Source organism: Ictidomys tridecemlineatus, chromosome 10 (genome assembly GCF_052094955.1).
Source record: "Ictidomys tridecemlineatus isolate mIctTri1 chromosome 10, mIctTri1.hap1, whole genome shotgun sequence".
Lineage (NCBI taxonomy): Eukaryota > Metazoa > Chordata > Mammalia > Rodentia > Sciuridae > Ictidomys > Ictidomys tridecemlineatus.
This window is the reverse complement of record NC_135486.1, coordinates 113662893-113687925: the sequence shown is the minus strand read 5'-3', so window position 1 is coordinate 113687925 and position 25033 is coordinate 113662893. Positions and strand designations below refer to the sequence as shown.

Sequence of the window (25033 nt, the reverse complement as noted above, 5' to 3'; positions counted from 1 at the left end):
TACCTAATGGGTGGAGAATTTGATGATACACAAACAAAAGCTAGTAATCATCTTTGAAACTACCAAGTGTATTAAGTGTGGCCATTGAATAAGAATGAAGGCAAACTAAAAGAATTTAAGTCCAGGACCACGTTCTGGGCAAGCAGGTGTGACAGGAAAAGGAACAAACCCAGCATTAGGGAGAGTAAAGACCAACAGATATTGGACACCATAGCTGAATTTCTCTCAGGAAAATATCCTGTTTTCCATGGTTTATACATGCATGTTTTGTTCACTGGTGGGTTGTGCTACCCTAGCCAGACTTCTGGACTTAAAGGAGCCATATTCTATGAAGGGAGGTGAAATGCTACATTCCAGATTTACTTCTGACTTTATGACTGATTTTGTCATTTCTATTTCCATTTCTGCTTCTAGAACCGCATTGATTTTCTCCAGTTAATGATTGATTCCCAGAATTCCCAAGACAAGGAGCCCTACCAAGGTAACCAAGAATGTTTCATGGTCCATTGACAGGGAAATTCAAATAAGCAAGTTATCATGAAAATATACACGTTTTCTAGAGAAAATAGATTTCCACCAAATTGCAGGAAGATACACCTTTGGATATTGCAAATGGTGCCCACATGTACTGTCTAGAATCATACAGGTGTAACAAGGCTCAAAAATTGAAGGGAAACTGGGAGAAAGCATTTCAGTCATGAAGTTAGTCTGTTGTCTTTTTACCATCGACATCAGAACAAATGCTTATTTGCAGCCTCATTCAGATGCACTGAATCAGAACCTCTGCGTGAATATTTGCATTTGTACATCCAATCAGCAGGTTCACTGTCCCAGTAGTGGTGAGGGTCAATGGCAGTACTGGGTGAAAATGTGTTCACTAGCTTCATCTGATATTAAGATTAGCTTTTCCCATGTAATTCATAAGAATGTTGTGGGGGGAAACCTCTTATACTGTGTAAACATTCTATTCCTCAGCATACTTTCACCAACTAGTTTTATCATACATGGATGATTTTTGATAGAAAGCATTTGAATTATGATGTTTACAAACTGCTGTCTTTATCATTCTATCATCTACCGGACATTTATGAGTTGGTATTAGATTGTAAGAGAGTTCCATTCTTATTTATGTCAGTATGATGTTATATACTATCAATTTATTCTCTTGCTATCATTTTTTATTTTGATGGTCAAATTCTCTTGGGCTTAAGTCTTTTAACAACTTCTCCCTTCTCCTTCTGTTCCTCCTCCGTCTCCTCTTCCTCATCTTATATTTTGATTGTTAAAATTGACTATATTTTATAGCAGTTTTAGTTTCATAACAAAACTGAGAAGAAGGCATAGAGATTGCCCGTATCCATTTTTTCTCTAAATTTATATGTTTCCCCCATTACAAATATCCCTCACCTAAATGATATATTTTCCATAATCAATGAAACATCACAGATAAGTCACCTTACCCCTAAGTTCATAGGTTAACATAAGGGTTCTTGAGTTTGTACATTCTATCAGTTTTGATACCTATATAATGATATATATCCACATTGTAGAAACATACACAGTATTGCATATGTTTTCTCATATTGTTTTGGGAGAACATTCTTGCTTTCTGGTGCAAGAAACTCTAGGTTTCTTGTCTATTTCCTCTGATCAGGCCTGGAATCACCCATTTTTTCTAGAAGCCCTGGATCCTTTAAGTGAGAGACAGTATTAGAAACCAAAATCTGGAAGTGTAATGTGACCATTACTACTGTAGTTTCTTCTAGATTGTTTCTCTGAACAGAGATATGAGTATAAAATATATTAGTGCAGACTGAGCAATATAAATATTTCTATGTGAGTCCATATACATGGTTGAAGCAGTAATCCTCTCCCTGATTCCACTACAACTTTCTGTGGTGAAGAAAGTACTAAATATACATATTGTTCATACAGTAAACACTAGACACGTGGCTATGCAGCTTTTGGCATGTAGGTAATGTTACTGAAGAAGTGTACTTTCTATTGTAATTTAGATTTAATTTATTAAAATTTAAATTTAGATAGACACATATGATTAGTGGCTACCAGATTGTACTGAAAAGTTGTAACTTATGTTTATAATCCAATTTCATTTCAGTATCATTGGGTTTATGCCAGTAGTGGGGAAAACTCGATTTGAGTTTTCCCACAATAGCATCATAGAAAACTTCTGTAAGCTAGAATTACATGTAGATGTTTCTCACACTCATTTTGCATTATTTTTTTGTTATGAATTACATGGTTGGAATGTATACCATGTTTCTTTCAGGTATTCGAGTATCAACAAATTGTAATCATTTCTCCAATCCATGAGATGAGTACTTGAATGTGATTTTTCAGGAGAAAAGTCAAAAGAAACAACACCTTCTATCACAAAGGCTGTTTGATGATTATGAAGTTCAGCAAATAGAGGGGATGTGTACTAGAAAAGATGACATTCAGCCCAAGATTGATAAGCAATGTTAATTCCACTCACTGAACCCCATCGTCCTATGGCTTCTGCCTAATACCCTGTATCAAAACATTCTTTCTTGTGTGATTTTAATACCACTCATTAGACTCTAGTTAATCACTACTCTTCTTGGGTTGTTTTTCTCTGTATAGTTTCTGCACACCCTGAGATCATCCATTTTGAAGACTGGTGCCCCAGCTCTTCTATTACCTGATGATTCTTAGGCTAGTTTGTGAACACAGTTGACCACATCTCATGAAAGTTCAGATTTCAATTTGGTAGCTATAGAGCGAAGCTTGAAACTCTGTGTTTCTAATAATCTCCTTGAAGCTGTTGATGCTGCTGGTCCATAGACCACAGTTTGTGTTAAAAAATTTCTCTGTGGCTTAGTATAGTTCTGTCAATCATGGCCTTTATTTTCCCTGCAAAGATGCCAGTATTGCAAATGCTTTCAAGGTTCTTCAACCTACATTCTAGATACAGTAAGCTTATTTTTTTCCCAGTGGAAGAGTGTTACCCACTATTTATAGCTAAACAACTTTCATGATATGCAAGGCACACTTGAAAAATACTGTTTGTTGGACATTCATACTGTCCCTTGAAATCACCCAGTTGTGTTCGTGGTAGGGTGGTGGCAGAATGAGGAACATTATGAATTGCTCTTCCAGTTTTTCCTCATGGAATTTTGGATCATCATTCTGATTTATCTTCATGTAAACTGTAAAGTGTGCATGGACCTTCTTAGACTAATTTGTCTTTCCTCTCCTTTTAGCTCTATCTGATCTGGAGATTGCAGCCCAGTCTATTATCTTTATCTTGGCTGGCTATGAAACCACTAGCACCACTTTTTCATTTATTATGTATCTACTGGCCACCCACCCTGATATCCAGAAGAAGCTTTAGCAGGAGATTGATGAGACTTTGCCCAATAAGGTGAGTGAATGGAACCTGGAGGGGAGAGGAGAGGTAAAATCTCAGGGCATCTCAGTGTGCCATTGGGCTGTTCTAAATTCATGATGGTTATTAAATGCTTTGTAAATGCTATGGTATTTTACCAATATGAGTTATTTGAGGAGCTCTGAAAACATCAGTGTACTGTGTCAACAGAGTTTTAAGTCATTTCTAAATCTTAATTTACAAAAATTTCTTTCTTGCCAGGCACCTGTTACATATGATGTACTATTTGAGATGAAGTATCTGGACATGGTGGTGAATGAAACTCTCAGATTATATCCAATTATTGAGAGAATTTTGAGAGTCTGTAAAAACGATGTTGAACTCAATGGGGTGCTCATTCCCAAAGGAACAACCGTGGCTATACCAACATATAGTCTTCATCAAAACTCCACGTACTGGCAAGAACCTGAAAAGTTCTACCCTGAAGGGTACAGGGCTCCTGAGAAAGTAAATCCACCCTTAAGAGGCTGTTTTACACATATTCTTAGGTCTTTTAGTACAGATGGCATACATGTGATTTTAAAATTTTCTTGTTTTAAGAAAATTTTAAGAAATATTTTACAAAGTGGTAATTGTTTTAGAAAACAAACATTAGAAATAATAAATGACTATAGCCATCTAAGGCCCTAGAACATCAAGATAAGACCTATCTATTATTAATGTGAAAAATGTCAGTATGGACATTTTTGTAAAAATGTGTAGTTTTTAAGAACTAAAATGCTATCACATTTCATTTGATGTTGAACTGTTTTTTTATTTTATTTAACAGTAATCTATAAACCTTTCTGCCACTTGACCACTCTCTTATTTTAGGTGCTTAAATTTTTTAATCATTTTAGGGTTTTTGTCCTGTGCACTTTAGCTCCTTGAATTTTCTACCAGCTTTAGGAAGCACTTCTATCTTCCACTTGATTAAACATTGCTTCCTGGATCCTCCAGCACAATTGTTAAATACAAGTTAAGGCCTGAGAAACCACCCCCACCACCCAGATTGTTTAAGCAGCCTCACTGAGGATGGAGAGAGCTCAGATCCTCTGAGTCTTGTCTCTGGAGTGTTATGGGCCAGCTTCTCATACTCTCCAAAGTTGATGACTCTTTCAAAGCCAAGTAACCTGCCCCCAAGACACCTGAGATATTCATCTTTAAATATGTCTTGACCTTGGTCTTCTGAAAATTTGAATCCAACCTCACAGTTTGCACTCTGGAAAGAGTTACTGTTTTCCTGTTGTTGTACTGAAGAGCAAAATAGAGAAAGTTTTCAGGGTAGTGTCTGGGGGGTCAGGTGGCATGGGATCAAGACTTCTCTTGGCCCCTAACTTTACACTTCCTGATTAGAGTGACCTTGTCTTGTTGGTTATGAGTTCTTCAATGCCAGTTTCCTCCAATTTCAGCACTTCCAACATTTGAACTACACAGATACAAAATCAGAGATTACACATCTCTTTGATTCACTGAGGCATGATAAGATACTAAATGCTTAAGGTGCATCAGGAACTAGACCAGGATGAGGAAAATTACAAAGATGTATGGTGTGCAGGACTCTTGACATACACGCAAGCATAATCTACAGACAGTAGTTTGGAAAACACTTTCAATGCTTCCGCATCTGCTCATCATCTGCCCAAACAACTATAAACCAACCTCATCAGACCCTCCACACACCACACACCCTCCAAGAGATCCCATGTTACTTTAAATTACAATCACCTATAAATTTGCCAAAATGTTCTCAAATATATAAGAATACATTTAAAAACAATCACAATGTCATTATCACTTTCTCCAAATCAACACTTTCTCATTAAAGTAATCAAATAACTAGGGCTCAATTTGAATAAAACCTGGGTTCAACATTCCAGGAATTATTTGTAACCTGATGAGACAGACTCAGAAGACAATGATAATATTCTATGGGGAGAGAGGCAGAGACAGAAGGAGAAGGAGAAAAAAGATGAATGAGGAGGAGGTAGAGGAAGAGAGGAATTGGGAAAAAGAAGACAGAGAGGAAGGAAGGAAGACAAGAAGATCCAGAAAAAAAGGAGTATAGAGAAGAGAGTTAATTATACTGGGAGAATTTTGTCCTCCTTCATCAATAAAAATATGAAATGCAGGAGTGGGAGTTAAGGAAGGAACACACTTTTCTTCATTTATATGCTCATTTTCTAATTTTTTCAGAGTGTGTATGGATCACAATCCTGAATATAATTTCAGTACTTAAAGACATATTTTCTTTTAAATAGCATTCATCACATCTTAACAAGACAGAGAGCTCCTCTAGTGTAAGGAGAATGAAAAAGTTCTGTAGGTTTCAATTCTTATAAGCAAAGTCACAGCAGGATTTCAGTGACCATTCCAAAAAAGAATCCTGTGTTTTGCTGCTTATGAATATTCGGGATACAACCTCAATTATGTAGGTTTCATAGATTTATGTCTTAATAACTTGTTTTCATCTACTATTGTGGAATCAGGTTCAGTAAGAAAAACAAGGACAGCATCAATCCTTACGTATACGTGCCCTTTGGAAATGGACCAAGAAACTGCATTGGCATGAGGTTTGCTCTCGTGAACATGAAACTTGCTGTAATCAGATTACTGCAGAACTTCTCCTTCCATCTGTGTAAAGAAACACAGGTCAGGACACTTTATGAAAAAGTAAGGTCTTGTGGGTAGTTTCATTTAGTTGAGGAAACTATTTAAAGAAAATATCTGCTCATTCAAATAATCTCTTTTGAGACACTTGTGCGATGTTAGGCTTCTTCAGTTTTGGAGCTCTATATCTGTGGCTTTATAGAAACAGAGTATAAACAATCAGATAGAATCCATTGGGATTAAGTTTATATGCTTATGTGCAGTGTTTTTGAACTTTATTAAAGTATAAACTCGATTATAATTCAAATGAGCATGAGGCTGCTTTACATAATCAATCCTGAATTGTGAAAATCATGTTTGGATTATGTCAAGTGCTGTTTTCCTCAACAGAACTTATGGAAATTTTGTGACAGTTTTTCTCAACTATTTTCTGAACATTGAAATCAACATAGAATTTTAAAATACAAGATATTTGGTTCATCTCCAAAATTCTAAAATCACTTGCCTAGAGTTTGACTCTAAAAGCTCCCTGTTGGTCTCATTCTGAGACAAAGTTGAGAAACATTGACATCAATCATTTCTTAAAGATAGGAAGGATTTATGCAGTTCAGTGTTTTCCTAATTGATCCAACCTTCCTGGCATCCTGTCGCAGAAAAACTACTTTTCCATTTCAATAGTAACTCTTTGAATCTTATTTCCCCATTTTCCTCATTCTATTCTCATCTTTCAACTTCTAGTTCAGTCCCCAAACTCCTCTAAGTAGTCCTCCCATCTAATGCAGGGCCCATGAATTCCTCTCTTTTGATATTGGTTACTCCAAACTTTTATGATCATCTAAGTTAATAATTTGTCCCAAAAGCATCCCATTTGGAGGCCCATTTTTTTGTATATTAATTACATCATACCACTGAACTACATCACCTCATTTTTGCCCTTCATGAATTCTCAATGGTGACTTAGAGAGAAACTTGTTCTTGGAAGGATTCAAAACATATTTAAGAAGAGACCTTTCATTGATTTAGAGTACTTGGCTCTAAATTTTTTGCTTTTTTTAAGTTTAAAATTTAACAAATGACACCTCTATCTCTCTATCTCTCTGTCTATTTCTCTCTCTCTCTGTCTCTCTCTCTCTGTATCTCTGTATCTCTCTATCTCTCCTAATCTAATGTCAACCCAATCTATTGTTTGTGTTTCTCTCTATGCAGAAAATATTTGCAAACTATCTGAAATTTAAGAATAGTAATGTTTTGCATTTATGGAACTATGTGGACTCTCTCCTGTGAAGAATACACTTTTCATTGAGTCACAAAAAGCAAGGTTCTATATGGCTTATTTCTAGGAACTGATCATTTATTATGCAATTTCTTTCCCATTTGTTCGTGTACCATATGGGAAAGGAGGAGACAGAAGTGGTGTCCATTTTATTTGAGAAGTCAGGGCAGTCAGGTAGCTACCCTCTAAGCAGGAAGAAGCTTAAATCTCAGAGAAAGTAGGTCTCTAGTATGTCTGAGATGGGGCAGGTACTTTCTGCAAGCTTCTAGTATTTCCAAAATTGTAACTTCTCAATCTCCATGACAATTGTCTTTTCTTCTCTCTCTTGGGTGTAGAAGATTACTCTGTTGGAGGTACCACCAACACTAAAGGAATGCCTTGGTGGAAATGGGACTAAAGGGGTACTCAAAACTATGTAGAACTCCAATGTGCCCCTTTTTGCACTTCAAAGAGGAAGAGAAACTTTAGGGGGAGAAAGCATGTTGTTCCCTGAAGGTCTTTTCCATCTTTAAACTTCATGGGTTCTATCAAGAGGCATGCCTGGACTCTTAGAAGAAAAGGACTGCTCATAGAGTTCAAATTATAAAACCTAATACAGGGTTACCTATGTAACCCATCCGTGAAGCAACCTGAGCAAACATCCATAAAATTCGCTTTATTTAGCTTTACAAAAAAAGCGTTTGAAATAATACCAAAAATCTAGTTTAAATTATTTAAATTCATCTATTTTGCTGAAAATTTTTTATTTGTGTTGCTGGGCAAATGTTCTACCACTCAGGCTCATCATCACCTGTTTTCCAAAAATTTAAATTATAAAGAACACAAGCCAACATTATTTTATCTCAGTGATGGTAGAGAATAGATGCTCATGAAATACTTCTTTAAATGGACAGAGGCATGCATGCTTTCATTCTACAATATTGTCAAAGCTTAAAGAATAAATGTAAGGAATCCCAGACACATGAGGCTGAAAGTAGTTTTTACATGTTTGTATAGCTTTATTGTCTGAAATGTACCTTTTCCGATTCTTTCTGTTGTTCGGGTTTCATTTACTACATCTAAATATACTTGCTGAATGTTTGCAAATTCCTCTGAAATTAAGCAAGACACCACGTCTTCAACCAGAAAAACCAATTGTTCTAAAGGTTGTGTCAAGAGATGAGCCTGGAAATTAGAGTCTAAATCTCCCTAAAAATCTCTGCTCTGTTCTTCAAAGAAGATGTATCTAAGAACAAAAGACATACTGATTTTCTCTGTGAATAAAAATTGGTATTTAAGATGGATTTATGGGTGGATGCTGCTCTTGAGTTACTAGGGATGCTGGACCTTTGCTGGGCTTGTTCAGTGTCTGTGCACAGTATTATCTGTTGTGTGATGAAAAGGAGGTGACAATCTGTGTGCCAGATATGAAGACTCAGCCTCTCTGGTTTTTGGGGATTCTATACACCCACCTCTGCACCCTCACCTCTTCATATCTGCCCTTATAAATTCTTAAACACTGATTCAGTAACTCAAAAGATCTGAGTACAAATATTTTATCATCAACTCTGTCTTTCAAAACACGCTTTACTTCACAGGATTCTAATATTAATCAACACATTCTAATTTTATACTCCCTAAATAGTCTTTACTGTCATGATTTACATATGTATTATCAATAAAAATAATGATAGAAAAGGTCTTTATATATTTATCTTACTATTTTTAGAGTATCATTTAACTTCATATATCTACTTTAAATTGGATTTGTAAAGGTTTTTCCATAATACTCTGAAGGATTATAGACACATACACAGTGCTACTTGAATTCCTGCATCTCAGTTAAAATAGTGAAGGTATACGTAAACCACTTTATTCTTGGGGTAGTCAGAGTACGTCATGGATCTGGATTCTTAAAAATTCTTAGAGGTTTACCCATAATAACACTCTATACTTGAGCCAACTACAGGTGTAGTCATTGGGTGATAATACCTCTCCTCAACACTCTCCTCAGAGCCTTAGCTACATCCTTATTCCGGAGAGTATAAATCAGAGGATTCAGAGTGGGAGTAATAATGCTATAGAACACAGAACCAACTTTGTCTTGCAGTGAAGTGCGCTGGGACCTGGGCCTCATGTATGAGAAGATGCAGGCACCAAACCAGAGAGAGACAACAATGAAGTGGGAGCTACAAGTGGCAAAAGCATTTCTTTTACTCCCAGCTGAATGCATCTCAATGACACTGTGCAAGATGAAGCCATAGGATGTAGAAACCAGGATGATGGGGAGGAGAAGAAGCACGATACTACAGATATACACTGTGGTCTCATAGATGGTGACATCACCACATACCAACTTCACAACAGCTTGATACTCACAGTAGAAGTGGTACATTTTCCGAGATCCACAGAAGGGAAAGTGCATCAAGATGACTGTGTGAATTAGGGAGTTCAGAGATGCCTCCAACCATAAGGTGAGGGCCATCATCAGTGCCACCTTCCTGCTCATGAGCACAGTGTAATGCAGAGGATGACAGATGGCAACATACCTGTCATAGGACATGAGAGCTAGCAGAAGACACTCAGCCCCACCCAGAGACAAATAGAGGAAGTGCTGGGTGGCACATCCCAAGAAGGAGATGGACTTGCTGCCAGACAGGTAGTTTGTAGCCATTTTGGGGATGGTTGTGCAGATGTGCATCAGGTCCATGAGGGAGAGTTGGCTGAGCAGGAAGTACATGGGGGTGTGAAGCCCACGATCCACACAGATGATGAGGATGGTTAGGGTGTTGCCACTCAGTGCAACAAGGTAGACCACCATGGTCAGGCAGAAAAAATAAAGGTGGGTCGGGGAGTCATCGAAGAGCCCTTCAAGGATGAAGTCTGCCAGAGAGGTCTGATTCCTCAGCCACATGGTCCCTTCAAAGTCTTTGGGGAAACAGGGAGTGGAGACAAAGTGTGATGCCAGAAATATGGGATCCTGTGTACAGGGTGATAAGCTCTCTTGATCCAAGAAAACATTTGTGAAGATATTTATTCTCTATTTGTAAGTATCCAGAAACTGAAATTATTAAAATTCATTTTTTTTTCAAAACAAGACAAACCTAAAATTTGTCATCACGATCATGGTCATTTGAAATTTCAAGACTCTATTAAGGCCCAGAATTTATGACTCTTCTTACTAAATATAGGCCTATGTGTGAGTAATCATGTGTATGATTTGTGTTAGTGTGTGTCTGTGTTTGTATGGTTGTTGGATTATGTTTCCTATTTTACCAGGCAGGTTCTAACAAGAGCAGCTGAACCACTAAGATGTTTCTAGTTATGCATGTAATTGTTAATGGTTGTGTTACAGAACTTTGGCCTTATTTCTTTGTGAAAGCTGGTTAAGGAGTTGGTATACTGCTGTCATGTTTAAGTCTGATGTGGAAACTTAAATTCGACAGGACAAGCAGTAGAAAGGAAAGACAGTACAAAGCAGGGCAGACAAGAGACAGACGAAATCCCAAAGCATGAGCTGTGACCCCACAAGAGAAAACAAAAAGAGTCAGTCTGTTTGCCTATAGAATTAGGCACTAAGGTTCTTCTTTTTGTATTGGCTCTTTTGAAATCTACAAAATATTAGGGTTTCTTTTGACATAATTAAAAAGCATTAAATAGGCCTCAATTCAGTCCCCATACTTCCCCTTTCCCTGTCCTCCTCCCTTCCTCTGATTCCTTCCCTCTTCTCTTATGATCTGCTATTTATTTATGGTTTTTTTTTATTAGTTACTTGTGGCTATACATAAAGATGAGATCCATATGGTATGTTCATTCAGGCACATTGGAAATTTAGGTCAGATTTCTAATGAAGCTGAATGCACACCCCTAGCCCAGAATTCCAAGAGCCTAAGGAAGAAGCCTGGGGAAGATAGAGTAACTGCAGGCCCAGCCACTGCTCCCTACCAGTGAGGTGTGAGCCACCAGACCAGCAAAAATGTATTAGTACCACAGGATGGCTGCTTCCCTTCTGCCCTCTAATCTCCCAGGAAGCTCCTCTTGAGACCCACCTTAAGCAGAAACGATGGATTAGAGGGAATTTGGTGAGATGTAGTTCATCCTAGAAAACGTCACACATCGCAAAATCACTGCAGGCCATCTTCTGTCCTTTTGGTACACATGCACACCTCCATCAGTCAGGTTAACCTCCAAATACAAAAATGATACCTGTGTAACTAAATACAATACATGCAGCATGAAGGCAAACATCTTAACCCTTTCTCCAGAAAAAAACCCAAAGTTCTTTACGTTGCCTAGGGGAGGCATTCATTCCTCTGATACATGTTTTCCCTTTAATATCCTGGAAGTTCAAAATTTTCTGGATAATATATATAAAAAAATATTCTTATGAAAACCACCCATGGGATAGAGATTCTTATTCCAAAAAGGGTTAACCAGTAGTTTGGATATCAGCCTCTGTTTTCTCACTTAGTCCTGGCATCTGCCCAATATATCCATGAACAAACTGGACATGGCATCAGGGGTAAAGTTTATCCCTGGATTCATCATGATAAACTTACACTCACCGAGGCCAATCTGTCTGAAGCCACTGCTGAATACCCATGGCTAACAGCAAAGACAATCGTGAGTTCCCAACATCGCACCATTCCCTGGGGTGATCAGCCAGCCACTGCATAGCACATTGATGACATTGGACCACATTCAACATGAAAGGGACACTCCTTTTTTTTCTGGACTCACTCTTGGTATGGATTTTGCTTCCTCTCCTGAAATGCTGCTGCCAGAACTACCATCTCTGGACTCACAGAATGCTTTATTTACCATAAGTGTATTCAATGCAGCATTGCTTCTGAACAAGGAGCTCCATTCACAGCAAACAACTGTGTAATGTGGCCTGTGTTCATGGGATTTGTTATAATTAACATAGGTCCTTTATCTTCCTGAAACACAGAACCTGATAGAATGGTAAAATACCCTTGGAAGACTCTACCTCAAGTAACACCTAGATGACAACACCTCTCATTGCTGGAGCAATGTCCTTCAGGATGTGATACATGCTCGATGTCTGCATCTAATTTATGGTACTGCTTCTCCCACAGCAAGAATTCATAGGATCAGACCCCCAAGAATTTAGTGGATAGAAATGAGAGTGTGTTCTCTCCCTATAAGATTGATGTCTATGAACCACTAACATTTCTGTTCTGCTGCTTTAGAAAACTTTTAGCCACAAAGGGAGAGATTCTTCCACCCAGACACAAAGTGATTCCATTTTCTTATGGAAACAAGAAAGAAATACTCATTACTATCACCCACTGGATAGAGATTCTTATGCATAAAGGGTTAACCTGAACTTTGGATATCAGCCCCTGTTTCCTCACTCAGTCCTGGCATCTGCCCAATAGATCCGTGAACAAACAGGACATGGCATCAAGGGTAAAGTTTATCCCTGAGAGTTGAGGTAGCTACTTTAGGATGCTAATTATAGCTGAATCAACAGGTGAAGAAGAAGGTCACTCTGTGGCATGGAGTGATTGATTCTTACTAGGAAGGAAAACTGAGTTGCTACTACACAATACAGAGAGAAAGAGCAAGTGTGACATAGGACAGTTTCTCGGTACCTCTTCAAACTCCCAGGTCCTGTGATGGAGGGCAATAGGAAACTAAAGCCCAAGTCAGGTCACACTGATAAGGGCTCAGATACTTCAGAGAAGAAGGTTTGGGTCACCCAAGTAACCAGGAACAATGACCAGCTGTGAACCAAGGCAGTATGGACTGTGGAGTGAAATAGGATAAAGACCAAAAATGACCATGTGGACAACTCTCAGGAACACACACTGCCATTCTTTTGCATTTCTTCTTAATGCTGATAAGAATTTGTATATTTATATTACACAAATTAAGTGTTTATTTCATTATCGTCCTCCTATCAAACATGAGGTGTGGATAATTCCTAAAATCATATCTCAGTATTTAAATAACTGGATATAAATGAAGGAGTATGACTCAGTAGAAACAGAATATATTTCACACAAAATGCAATAAAAGTATTTTTCTCCCTTAATGAGGAAAGGGTTGCTTATTTTATTTAATCTACTTGGGAAAAATGATGATCTCTTAGTTTATATATAGAATAGTCATATCAGATTAGGTAGAAGGATATTTTATGTTAACAGTAAAATCATTTTGAAATAGGATTTTTATTTTGACAGTTTACTGAATGAGAGGGAAATGATAAGGTTTTATTTGAATGATATTTCTTTCAAGACATAACATCACATCTATTATTGTATCAAAAATTGTCAATCTTACTCATTATCAGTTTGCCTTTTTTAAATTTGATCTTCATTCTAACCAAAATGTAAAAATTCTCCAGTGCAAACCTTAAAGTTTTTCATCAACTTTAATAAATGTACAGAGGGGCTGGGGAATGAAGCTCAGTGATAACAGTACTTGCCTAGCATATATGAGGCCTTGGGTTCAATCCCCAGCACCACTTACAAAAATTACATGTATATTTATATATTAACAAGTCAGATGTACACGGCAAATCAATGATCAGAAAGCGAACATCGTCATATCACCACCACCAGGTTTTACCTTTTCTTTATTTTCTAGGCGTTTTTGTTTCATCCTCATTACAGCATTTTTAAAAAAATCCAGAACACTTTTTGAAAACCTGCAGACATTTAATGCTTGAATCACTGGTCTAAGGAATGGAAATATCACTAGAAAGAAAGTGAAAGAGAAAATAAAGAGAAACCTTGATGAAAAGGCAACATCCCAGGAACATTGATCATTTTCTAAAAAATACAAAAGAGAAAAATCATCAGTTTTCTCAACCAGAAGCCATTCCCCCTGTGGCCAGTACCTGGTGTCTGATTCATGTCTGAGCAAGGGCACTTCATACATGGGGTTGCAGCCACCATAGCAGGTGATCAGTGGCCCCATCAATGCCACTGGACTGAGCAAAGGAAGAGGATTAAATTCCCTGGCCCCTTATCCTTTTGTTTATTGGAATAGAATCTCTGGATAAACCAGTTCATAGTCTGTGCTATATTTAATTATGCATTCAAGGAAAAGTAGGCAGGATAGGTACAATTTGGCCTATGTTCCTCAGCTGTCAAGAACTGAAACCAGAAATCAATAACAGATGGAAAATCAGGAAACTCAGACAAAAATGCAAATTAACCATAAAACTTCCAGATACAACTGTCAAGCATGAAAGATGGTATCCAAAGGCAACTAGAAGTTGTTTTAGGTGAATTAAGGTGAAGACATGTTATATCACACTTAGGAGAAGTAGCAAAAGCAGCGCTCATAAACATACAGCTACAGATGTATAGGTTTTATAAAAGATAGTTCTCAAGTCAATAGTCTAAGTTAAATCATAAAATGGTGAAAAGAGGAAATTAAACAAAAGGCAAGGATAAGGAAGAAAATCATAAAACCCAAGTTGAAACAAATGAAATAGAAAAGAAATAAAATTGACAAAAACAAAAGGTGTCTATAAGTCACATTACCCCTTTGAAAATGTCATAAAAATCGCCAAATCATTAGCCAAAATGACCAAGATATACAAAGGGGTAACAGTTTCATATGATGATATTTCCTCTCAATATGTACTAGAAATGGGCATCGTGATAACAAGGTATATCTACTTTTATTTATTTTGGGGTCCTTCACACTCTTTTCCAGAATGGTGTACATTCCTACTTACAATATGTACAAGAACTTTTTCTCCATATCTAACCAGCATTTGTTATTTTTTCATTCATTCTTTCTTTTTTTGACGATGGTCATTCTAACCAGGGTGAGATGATGTTTTATTGTAGTTTTAATTTGCATTTCCCTGACACCAAGTGATATTGAATAGTTTTTTCCTGTATTTTTAAGTCATTTGTATTTTTTGTTTTTGAGAAATAAGGTATTTGGATGTATATTTAAATTTTAATTTATGAGCTCAGTTGTCAATTTTTTTTGGTATCAAATATATGTAGACATGGCAATACGTGTAGATGGACAGTATACCGGTGCACCCACACAAAGCAAACAAACAAAAGCCTTGTAGCTTATTTTTTAAAACCTATTAGATTGAGAATTAACTGTTGTAAATTGGCCTTAGAATAAAGCAGAGTGTAATCAGAAAAACATATTAATCTAGGAATATTGGATCAAAATGATCAATTTAACAAATATAGAATTTTAAAAGTTTTCTGACCTTTTTTTTGAGGAGGTCCTGTTCATCAAAGCTAAAAAAGTTAAGGTAATATAGACAAATGAGAGGGTCTTACTTTTTTCCTTAAGGAACTTCCCGAAGTGCAGCTCCATTGGTCTCTTTGGGAGAGTCTCCCAGGTTGGGGTCCCATTCTAAACTGGTTTTTCTGGTTTTTTGGATTGTGGCCACAAAATTTTAGCCTGACATTAAAAAATCTTTGGACCACTTTTTTAATAGTTGGGAGTTATTTATGCTTGCAAATACTGAGAGACATAATCCAAATTTCCTATACAAAATTTTGCTTTTTATTATACAACTTAGGAATAATAATTTTATAAAACACTTTAGTTTTAATCTGTCATCTATAGGAACTGACATGATTTACCCAGTTGGCCACCTAGCCTAGTTCCTAAGTGATTGCAATCTCCAGGATGCTTTTTTTTTTAACTTTAGGTTTTATTTTTGACAATTCTTTTAGTCCTGTTGGCAGCACTTTACATTTTACTGAAAGCTATAGTGAGCACAGTTAAAACCATTTTAACCATTTTTTCCTCATTAGAAACAAATTGAGGTAGAAATTAACACAGAACACAAAGGGAACAAACAAAAACAAACCAACAAACAAAAGTTCTGAAAATTGTTAAGAAAATAAGTTAAAGGGGTACAAGCAGAGATCTCTATAGAGCTTCCTTGTCCCATGATGATGGTGAAGGGAAGGAGTCCTGATGAGAGAAGAGCATTTGTGAGAACAAAAAAAGGGCCCATGTACAACACATGGAAAAATAAGCACAAGACACATGGCTGGCAAACAGACACTGGACAAATGACAAACAGAAAGGCAGAAGCTGTAGCAATGACAAACAGCAGAACAGATGCAGGACAAGCAACAACTGGTAAGGTCACACAGGGAGACCTCTAATGGGGCAGAGACCACATCTCATTCTGCCCTCAGGAACAAATGAGGCCCCACAGGGAGGCCTCCAGTGGGACAGAGAGCATGTCTCCTCATGCCCCCAGATACAGACAGATAAGGTCACACAGAAAGTCCTCCACTGGGGCAGAGACATGACTCATCCTGCCACCAGGCACAGGTAAGAGCCCACTGGGAGGCCTCCAGGGAAACAGTGAAAACATCTCATCCTGTCCTGGGAAAGATTTAAGCAACTGCATCCAATCTGGCCTTTTCCCCAGAGGAGTCCAGTCACCATATCTGACGGGCCAGCACGAGGAGCATCCTAGGATGCTATAGCCCCCAGATGTTATACTTAAAGCTTCATCCTGGGGTTCCATAAACTGACTTCCAGACCACTCTTGTATAATCGAATCAAGCCTTTATTGAAGCACACTAGTGGCCACTGAACAGAATATAAAGCTGTTCCCATGATCAGCCCTGAACAATCGCAAGGGTGCTACTTATAACCCTGAAAACCACAAAAGGGATGGTTGGGGGTCCAGCCAATGCAAGCATGTCAGGTTACAGAAAGAGAAGAGTGCAGTCGAGCGGCAGGAAGCCTAACAAATTAAAGTTGGCTCAGTCACCCCAGTTACAGAAACAGAGCCCCGTTACCCTAGTTATAGAAACAATGCCCCATTAGGTAATTCCATGTCCTTAAAGGTTTTGAAGCAAAAGGAAAAGAACATCTTGACCCAGTCATGACCCTTCTACTTGGCATGGTTATTTTATAGAATGAAGGCACAAAACAAAATGGAGTCACATTTGCTTTTACTATCACAGTATTTAATGGCAGGATTTGTACAGAATATATGAAACCTACACTTCCTTAAACATTCTTCTCTAAAAATCAGCAGCAAGTTCTTATTGCAACTGTCTGGAACACATTATGGGTTCTTATTTTAGGTTGCATATTTTCTTCTCAGTCAACAGGATAGTTCCTGAATTTTGGAGTGTCTCCCTCCATGTAGATGAGAGGAATTACAGAGCATTCTGGGCCATTTATCCATGCCACAGTTTTCTCCTCTGCCACTATGGGGCCACTTTTGCAGAACTAGCTGTTTCATGGTTAAAATAGCTGCCAGGACTCTCTTGTACATCATTTCTATATTTCCGAGTTTCTCTCATCTTTTGGGATGGTGGGTAGGGATTTTATGACATAGAACACTCTGGCATGGGGCTGTGAGTATGACACATCTGAGTTGCTGGCAAGCCAGGCCAAAGGAGCACTAGCCTTTGTGGGTTTTCATACAAAGGTAGTTGATTCACGGGGGTAATAAACAAACTGTGTTGTGACTGGCCACCTTGGTGGACATGAGCATGCCTGGCTCTGCACTGCCATCTTAGCATCACAGTTGGAGGAACAGACTCAACGAGAGAGAATGGCCTGGAGATGATTCCTCAGTCATTCATTCCTCACTGTAGCACTCAGAGGACATAAGGAACTCAGCCTGCCCTTTGGCTCAAGGAAACCAGATTGTCTGACAGCAGACTTGGGTGACACTCAACATGGCTCACATTTGTGTGAGGTAGAGAGAAGTCTCATTGTTTCAAAATGGTACATTTGCCATTCAACAGAAGGATATTATTACTGCTTCCAAGGATCCATATAAAGTCAATTTTAAATAAGGGCTGGATGCTGAACTGGGAGCATGGCACTTAAAGAAGGGAAAGCTCAAAAGTTTTATTACCAAGTTGTAAGAAAAATTGTCACCAGAGGCTCTCAGTGAGCCCTCTGTGATTAAATAGACTGTGTTAAGCAAAATCTCTTCATCAAAGTAACTTGAAACTATCACCCCTTTATAGACTGGGAAATACTACATTAAGGAAGGGACAACATACCAAAGAGACATGCAAATGAAATGCCCAGGCAGAATGCCAGGCTGGACATTTCAGGAGCACTCAAGTCTGGGAATGTGTATTGAGTATAAACCTAAGAATTCGGGCATGAAGTCTCAACTTCTCTTAGCTCATTATTATGACTTTGGGGTAAGGGGGGTTCTCTAAATGTAGTTGGGAAAGAGCAAATATGCTCACTTTCTTTTACTGTGAGTTGGAGTTGTTGTTATATATCACCTACATGTTACCTCCCTCATTGCCTGGTCCAGTTTCTGTGTCAAACTGGTCAGGCTCTTATCTATAGAATGATGATCATAGTGACCTTGCTTTGTCTCTCACTTTATAGATGGTGAACCTATTCACATGTGCTTTTTGAGAAGCTGGGAATTTATGAGCCAACCCCTTTGCCTTTCTTTGTCATGTTTCTGCACTACTGCAAAGTGAGTATGGTTGAGTTACCTCTTTTTTCTTTGGCAAAAAGAAAATACCAGTTTAATGTCATTGGTAAAACTGCACTTCTTTTGGAGGAAGTTCCCAGCTTCTATCCTTTTTGAAATCGTGTGCAAGCTCCACCCTGAACATGGCCAGGTTTTCCCTGGGGCTCTTCTGTCAACTTTTCAAGAGCCTCAGTGGAAGAGCTCAGATCTCTAGTTCATCTGCATTGGATACTCATGATTTTGTTTAGACTTGCACATATCATAAAGAGGATGTTTAATTTTTGCCTTTGCACATTTCCAGGAAAGTTATATTGTATTTAATATGTGATCAAAAATCTGTGAAAGAGAAGACATCAAGCACATTCAAACACTCCTATTCATAACTATATCTCATGAGTAGCTATTTAAAAAGTGTTCATGGAATGATTTGAAACTACAATTTCTTGAGCAATGCAAGTATTCATAGTTTAATAATTTACACATACATAATTTCTTAATGTCTAAATTTGTGTTTATTTCCATGGCACTACTCAAGTTTTACTACTGAAGGTACATTTAGAGGATTTGAGAGATGAAACCAAAGCATTCTGCATTATTTATTATCCTCCAACGATAATACCCTGTCTGTAAATCTTACAAAAAAAATTATGAATGAGATCAGACAGTTCTTATCTATGGACTTCACATAATTAAACACAAGATGAGTATAGAGTAAGCCATGTATGAACTGAGACCTCTGAAACTGTGAGTCCAGTGGTTCTTGTCAGGGTCACAGTAGTGAAAAAGCCAACTAAACTAATCACATCAACATGGTTAACTTAGAGGTGATTAGTGCCTTTAACTTCCTAATTTCCCCATTATTCTAGAAGGATTCATTAAAGAAATGAAAAAGCTCTGGGGAAAAATGAGTAAACTGTCCTTTAGAATGTCCCTGAGAAACTCACTCACTTTCTCTCGGGTTTGATTTTTTTGCATCCAGGTGGAGGGAATGATTCAAAGTTGGTTGGATTTCAGAAACAGTCCATGCACGTGAGAAAATGATACAGAAAACTAGACTTGCTTCATATTCCTACTCAAGGACAACTAGTGAAACTGTGGCACACACCTGTAGTCCCAACCACTCTGGAGGCTGAGGAAGGAAAATTAAAAATCCAGGAGTCATTTTGAGGACGTTTAAGAAGATATATCTGCCATTTGTCCCAGATATCCCACTCCTCAGTGTATACCCAACATTGAGAACATGGCAAAATCTTATCTCAAAGAAAAAAGAGGATAATTACTTCAATATGTACAATACTTCAAGAAAATTCAAAATTGACTCTAAATTCCCTTTTTAAATATCTCTTTTATTATTTTCTATTTTGCTTTTAGATGTCTTAGAATAAGATTCTCCCTCTAATCTTCTCTTTTTAGCAAGAAAGTATAGAAGGTGGCATCACTGTACCAGAACTTAAACTATACTACAGAGCAATAGTAACAAAATAGCATGATATTGGCATCAAGATAGACTGGTAGACCAATGGTACAGAATGGAGGACACAGAAACTAACCCATATAATTGCAGTCATCTTATATTAGACAAAGGCACCAAAAAGTAACATTGGAGAAAAAAAAAAAGCCTTTTCAACAAATGGTGCTGAAGAAACTGGAAATCCATATGCAACCAAATGAAATTAATACCCTATTTTTCACCATGCACAAAACTCAAATCAAAGTAAATAAAGGACCTAGGAATTAAATCAGAGTCATTGTACCTATTATTAAAAAAAGTAGGCAAAAATCTCCATCATGTCAGATTAGGCCCCAACTTCCTTAATAGCATTCCTATAGCACAAGAATTAAAACCAAGAATCAATAAGTGGAATGGATTCAAACTAAAAAGTTTCTTCTCTGCAAAAAAACAATCAGTGAGGTGATTAGAGAGCCTACATCTTGGTAGTAACGTTTTACCCCTCACAATCAGATAAAGCATTAATCTCTAGGGTACATAAAGAACTCAAAAAGCTAAACACCAAAAAAACTAATATCTCAACCAATAAATGGGCCAAGGAACTGAAGAGACACCTCTCAGAAGATGATCTATAATCAACTAACAAATATATAAAAAATGTTCAACATGCCTAGCAATTATAGAAATACAAATCAAAGCTATTATAACAATTCATCTCACTCGGTTAGAATGCAGCTATTAAGAATACAAACAACAATAAGTGTTGGTGAGGATGTGGGGAAAAAGGTACACTCATACATTGATTATAGGACTGTAAATTGGTGCAGCCAATATAAACAATAGTATGGATATTCCTTAGAAATATGGGAATGTAATCATCATTTGACCCAGCTATCCCTCTCCTTGGTCTATACCCAAGGGACTTAAAAACAGCATACTTGAGGGACACAGCCACATCAAAGTGTATAGCAGCACAACTCACAATAGCCAAACTGTGGAACCAGCATAGATGCATTTTAGTAGATGAATGGATAAAGAAAATGTGATATATATATATATATATATATATATATATATATATATATATATACACACAAACACAATGGAATATTAGTCAGCAATAAAAGAGAATAAAATCATAATATTTCAGATAAATGTATAGAGTTTTAGAAGATAATGCTCAGTATAGTTTGCCAATCCCAGAAGAACTTATGACAAATGTATTCTCTGATATAAAGAGGGTGAGTCATAATTGGGTTTGGGGGGAGCATGGGAGGATTTAGACAAACTCTAGATAGAATAAAGGGGTGGGAGTGCTAAGGAGGGAGCATGGAGGAATAAAAAGATGGTAGAATGAGGTGGATATCATTACCTTAAGTACATATGTGAAGACATTAATGGTGTAAATATACTTTCTATAAAACCAGAGATATGAAAAAATGTGCTTTATATGTGTACTATGAATTGCAACTCATTCTTCTGTCATATATAACAAGTTAAAATAAAAATAAATAAAACAGATGATTCAGAGTGGGAGTAATATACCAACTTTGTATTACAGTGGAGTGCACTGGGAACTGGACTTCACATATGAGAAGATGCAGGCACCGAACCAGAGAGAGGCCACAGTGAGGTGGTAGCTGAAAGTGGCAAAGGAATTTTTCTTACACTGTGCAGGATGAAGCCATAGGATGTAGAAACCAGGATGAGATATTTTATTTATCCTTAGTCCCTGGGGAAATAAGGAGTGGAGACCAAATGTGATGCCAGAAATATGGGATAATGTGTTCATAGTGATAAGGAACTTTTGATTCAAGAAAACAAATTGTAGAAAAAAAATTTTTCTGTCTCTAATGATCTAGCAGCTAAAATTATTGAAATATACTTTTTTTCAAAACAAAAGAAATCTAAAATCTGCCTTCATGATCACGATCACTCTGAAATTCCAAAATTTCTAGATTTATTAAGGACTAAAATTTATGCCTCCTCTCAGTAAAAAAAAATATGTATGTATGTGTATGTATATGTGTGTATATTATGTGTGTGTGTATGTGTGTGTGTGTGTGTGTGTATGTGTGTGTGTGTGTGAGTCTGTATATATGGGGTTTTTATGTGTATGAGCATGTGTGTGTTTTATATGGTTTTCTTGGGTTTGTTGCTCATTTTATGAGTCAGAGTTTAAGAACAGGAGCTTAGCATCTAATGTGTGTGTGTGTGTGTGTGTGTGTGTGTGTGTGTGTGTGTGTGTGCACGTTCTGGATTATATTACAGAATCTTAGTCACATACTGCCACCCACAACCAGTGTGGGCAGCTAAACTTAAGGTTACTCATGGTAATTTCCTGGGACACCAAATAAAACACAGACACACACTGTACCTTTGAATCAAGCTTCAGGATGGCTACTCTGCTCTCGGCCTCAAGCTCCCCAAATGGGAGCGTGAGGAAAGTCACCAGAGGCTGGCAAGAGAGAGAGAGCTCGTCTGTTCAGAAGTGAGGTTTTATTGGGGGGGGGACCCTCATTCTTTAAAAAGTTTCATTCAAAATAGGTCAAGAGGGGCAGGGTTACAGGTGAGAAATTCGACCCCTAAGGGTGTTGGAAGGAACACCTATGCATGAAGACACATTTGGCTACTTCAAGAATTCAGGCAATATCTAGGTCCCTACAAAAGTAACTGACAAAACCTCTTCCAATCACAAGAAGGAGAATGCTAGTCATTCAGCCCCCCTCATATGCCCACTTTTTCTCTGAAACAGCAGGCGATGGGTCACTTTTTTGAATCCCTGAATCCTTATTATGAAGGCTCACCATCCTAGTATTACAATAGAGAATTAGTAGAGAGAATTAGTAGCAAAGAGAACAATACAAAAATATAACATGCAGAATGTTTAAGTATGTTTCCAGGGTTATTTGATCAGCTAAAAAGTAGGATCTGAAAATTCAATTTTACTTTTTTTTTACATCCTAAATATAATGATGGAGCTTCAAAAGATCCAAGCTGTTACTATTATTTTGCAAAATACCCAACAAATGTTTTCTAACCTTCTTCCAATCCCATTGGGAAGCATTGTATTTGGTTAGCATGACATTTAAGTCTTTCCTTGAATTTCAAAGCTGAAATTTTATTACTAATATTTATGACAGTAGCCTCTAAAGCATTTAGCTTAGTCTCAATTCTTTCATCAATATTTATTTGATTATGAAGAGCCTTGGAAGTATTCTGAGCCAAATTATTAAGAAAATTTGCATGTTGAATATTTTGAGATAGGCCACTGAAGCTGTGAACATTGAAGCAATAAAAGAAACCAAGGCAACAACTCTTACTATTATAAGCACATTTAGATCTCACTAGCTCGGCATGTATTTGTTGTAAGATTTGAAAACCAGCTTCAGTGTACCATGGCTCTGAAATATTAGCTGGTAATAAGAAAAAATAGGGCTGATGGAGTATCAGCATTCCTTTTCCTCTATTATATCTGGTGATACAGTTAAATTACATTTACTACATGTTACAAGATATCTATAATCTTTCCATTAAATTTTTACATTAAAGTAATTAAGACAAAAGGAGATTGAACACAGGCTTATAAGCCATAGCAAGAACCTTCCTTACAGTTCTTGCTTACAAAGTCTGGTAAAGGCTTGCAAGTAAAATGTAAGAATTCTGAGGCAGCAATTAAGTACCAAACATCTTTCTAAAGGATACCTTTGCTGAAAGTCAAGATGTTGCTAACAAATCCCCCAGGAGTTGGCAGTACTCTTTTATAACTGCCTTTTGTCAATTTTAGGAGACCAATACAAAATATACCCACTATTTTTAGACACTTTATGTTGTAGTGGAAAAGTATTTATACAATCTATCCACTTAGGAAGAGTGCCAATTTCTATCGCAGAATGGTTAGGACACCGAGATATTATTCATTGATGTTCTGCTGAGATGACTGGTTTGTTATGGGTAAGTTTCATTTTAATAACTCATCTAATATAAGATTTTAAGTCTCCATTAACAGTACAATTAGTTGGTCTAAGTTTCCTAATTGTTGTCTTTCCCTCAAATAACACTTTTAGACAGCCAGCACATTTAACATGGAACCAACATAACATAGCCAGAATAATTAAATCTTGTCACATCATTGAAAGTAATATGAGTGTCTATAAGTCCTTCCATCATATGTGAGTCATTAGTAAATACTGGGATGAATTCTCCATTCCACAAAGCTGGGTGTACTAAAGGTGGATCTGGAAAATATGTACAATAAGTTTCTCTATGATTCCCTTTTACCCAACAGCTCAGTAGAGCTGTTACTGCAGCAAGCATCACCATTGGAGTTTTAGCTTTCCCTTGCTGTCAAATCATTCTTGTAGCCCATAGTGTCAATTTATTCAGGTCCTTCCATGAGATTAGCTTTCTTGTTTGGTTTCTCAGGGTCCCTCTTCATCACTTCTTTCGAGTTCTTTTTTTAATTGTTTTTAATTGTAGATGGACACAATATTGTGTTTTCTAACTTTTGAGAGAAGGCTTCTCTGGGTTGATCTTCAGTCATTTGAATCTAGGCTCTAAGTCCTCCATGCCTGATGGTGTGTTCAGGTACCCAAATAGGACAAAAAGCACTTTCTGGAAAAATACAAGCATGACCTCTGCCCCACATAATGACTGGGTCTTGTTTTTTCATTGATCAGTCTGTGAGTCCTAAAGGGCCTTTTGCTGTGGAAGACATGTGTCACTCAGTGCAGTGTGACCTTCTGAGTCATAATTTAAAAAATTTAAAACAAATATAGCATTATTGAGGTTATGTTGGGGAGTAATAGTCTATATCCCCCTTCTAGGTTTTGTAATTGTAGCTTAATATATAAATGAGCTCATTCTACA

The 25033-nt window shown here is 37.3% G+C and overlaps 1 protein-coding gene and 1 long non-coding RNA gene across 2 annotated transcripts in view; one reads left to right on the top strand and one right to left on the bottom strand.

Annotated features, from left to right (window-relative positions):
* LOC144367659 (uncharacterized) overlaps window positions 1–25033 on the top strand; it is a 108175-nt gene continuing 83142 nt past the window's right edge. Inside the window, exons 1-3 of the long non-coding RNA XR_013427186.1 lie at window positions 1–481; window positions 3246–3406; window positions 3632–3858. This is a non-coding gene — a long non-coding RNA (uncharacterized LOC144367659). The remainder of the gene's footprint in view (window positions 482–3245; window positions 3407–3631; window positions 3859–25033) is intronic.
* LOC144367648 (olfactory receptor 2AE1-like) lies at window positions 9247–10390 on the bottom strand. The gene has a single exon (XM_078024766.1). The coding sequence runs from the start codon at window positions 10183–10185 to the stop codon at window positions 9247–9249; it is 939 nt and encodes a 312-aa protein (XP_077880892.1). The 5' UTR covers window positions 10186–10390.

Coding starts and splice junctions, on each gene's coding strand:
- LOC144367648 (XM_078024766.1), bottom strand. CDS start 10,185: ATGTGGCTGAGGAATCAGACCTCTCTGGCAGACTTCATCCTTGAAGGG.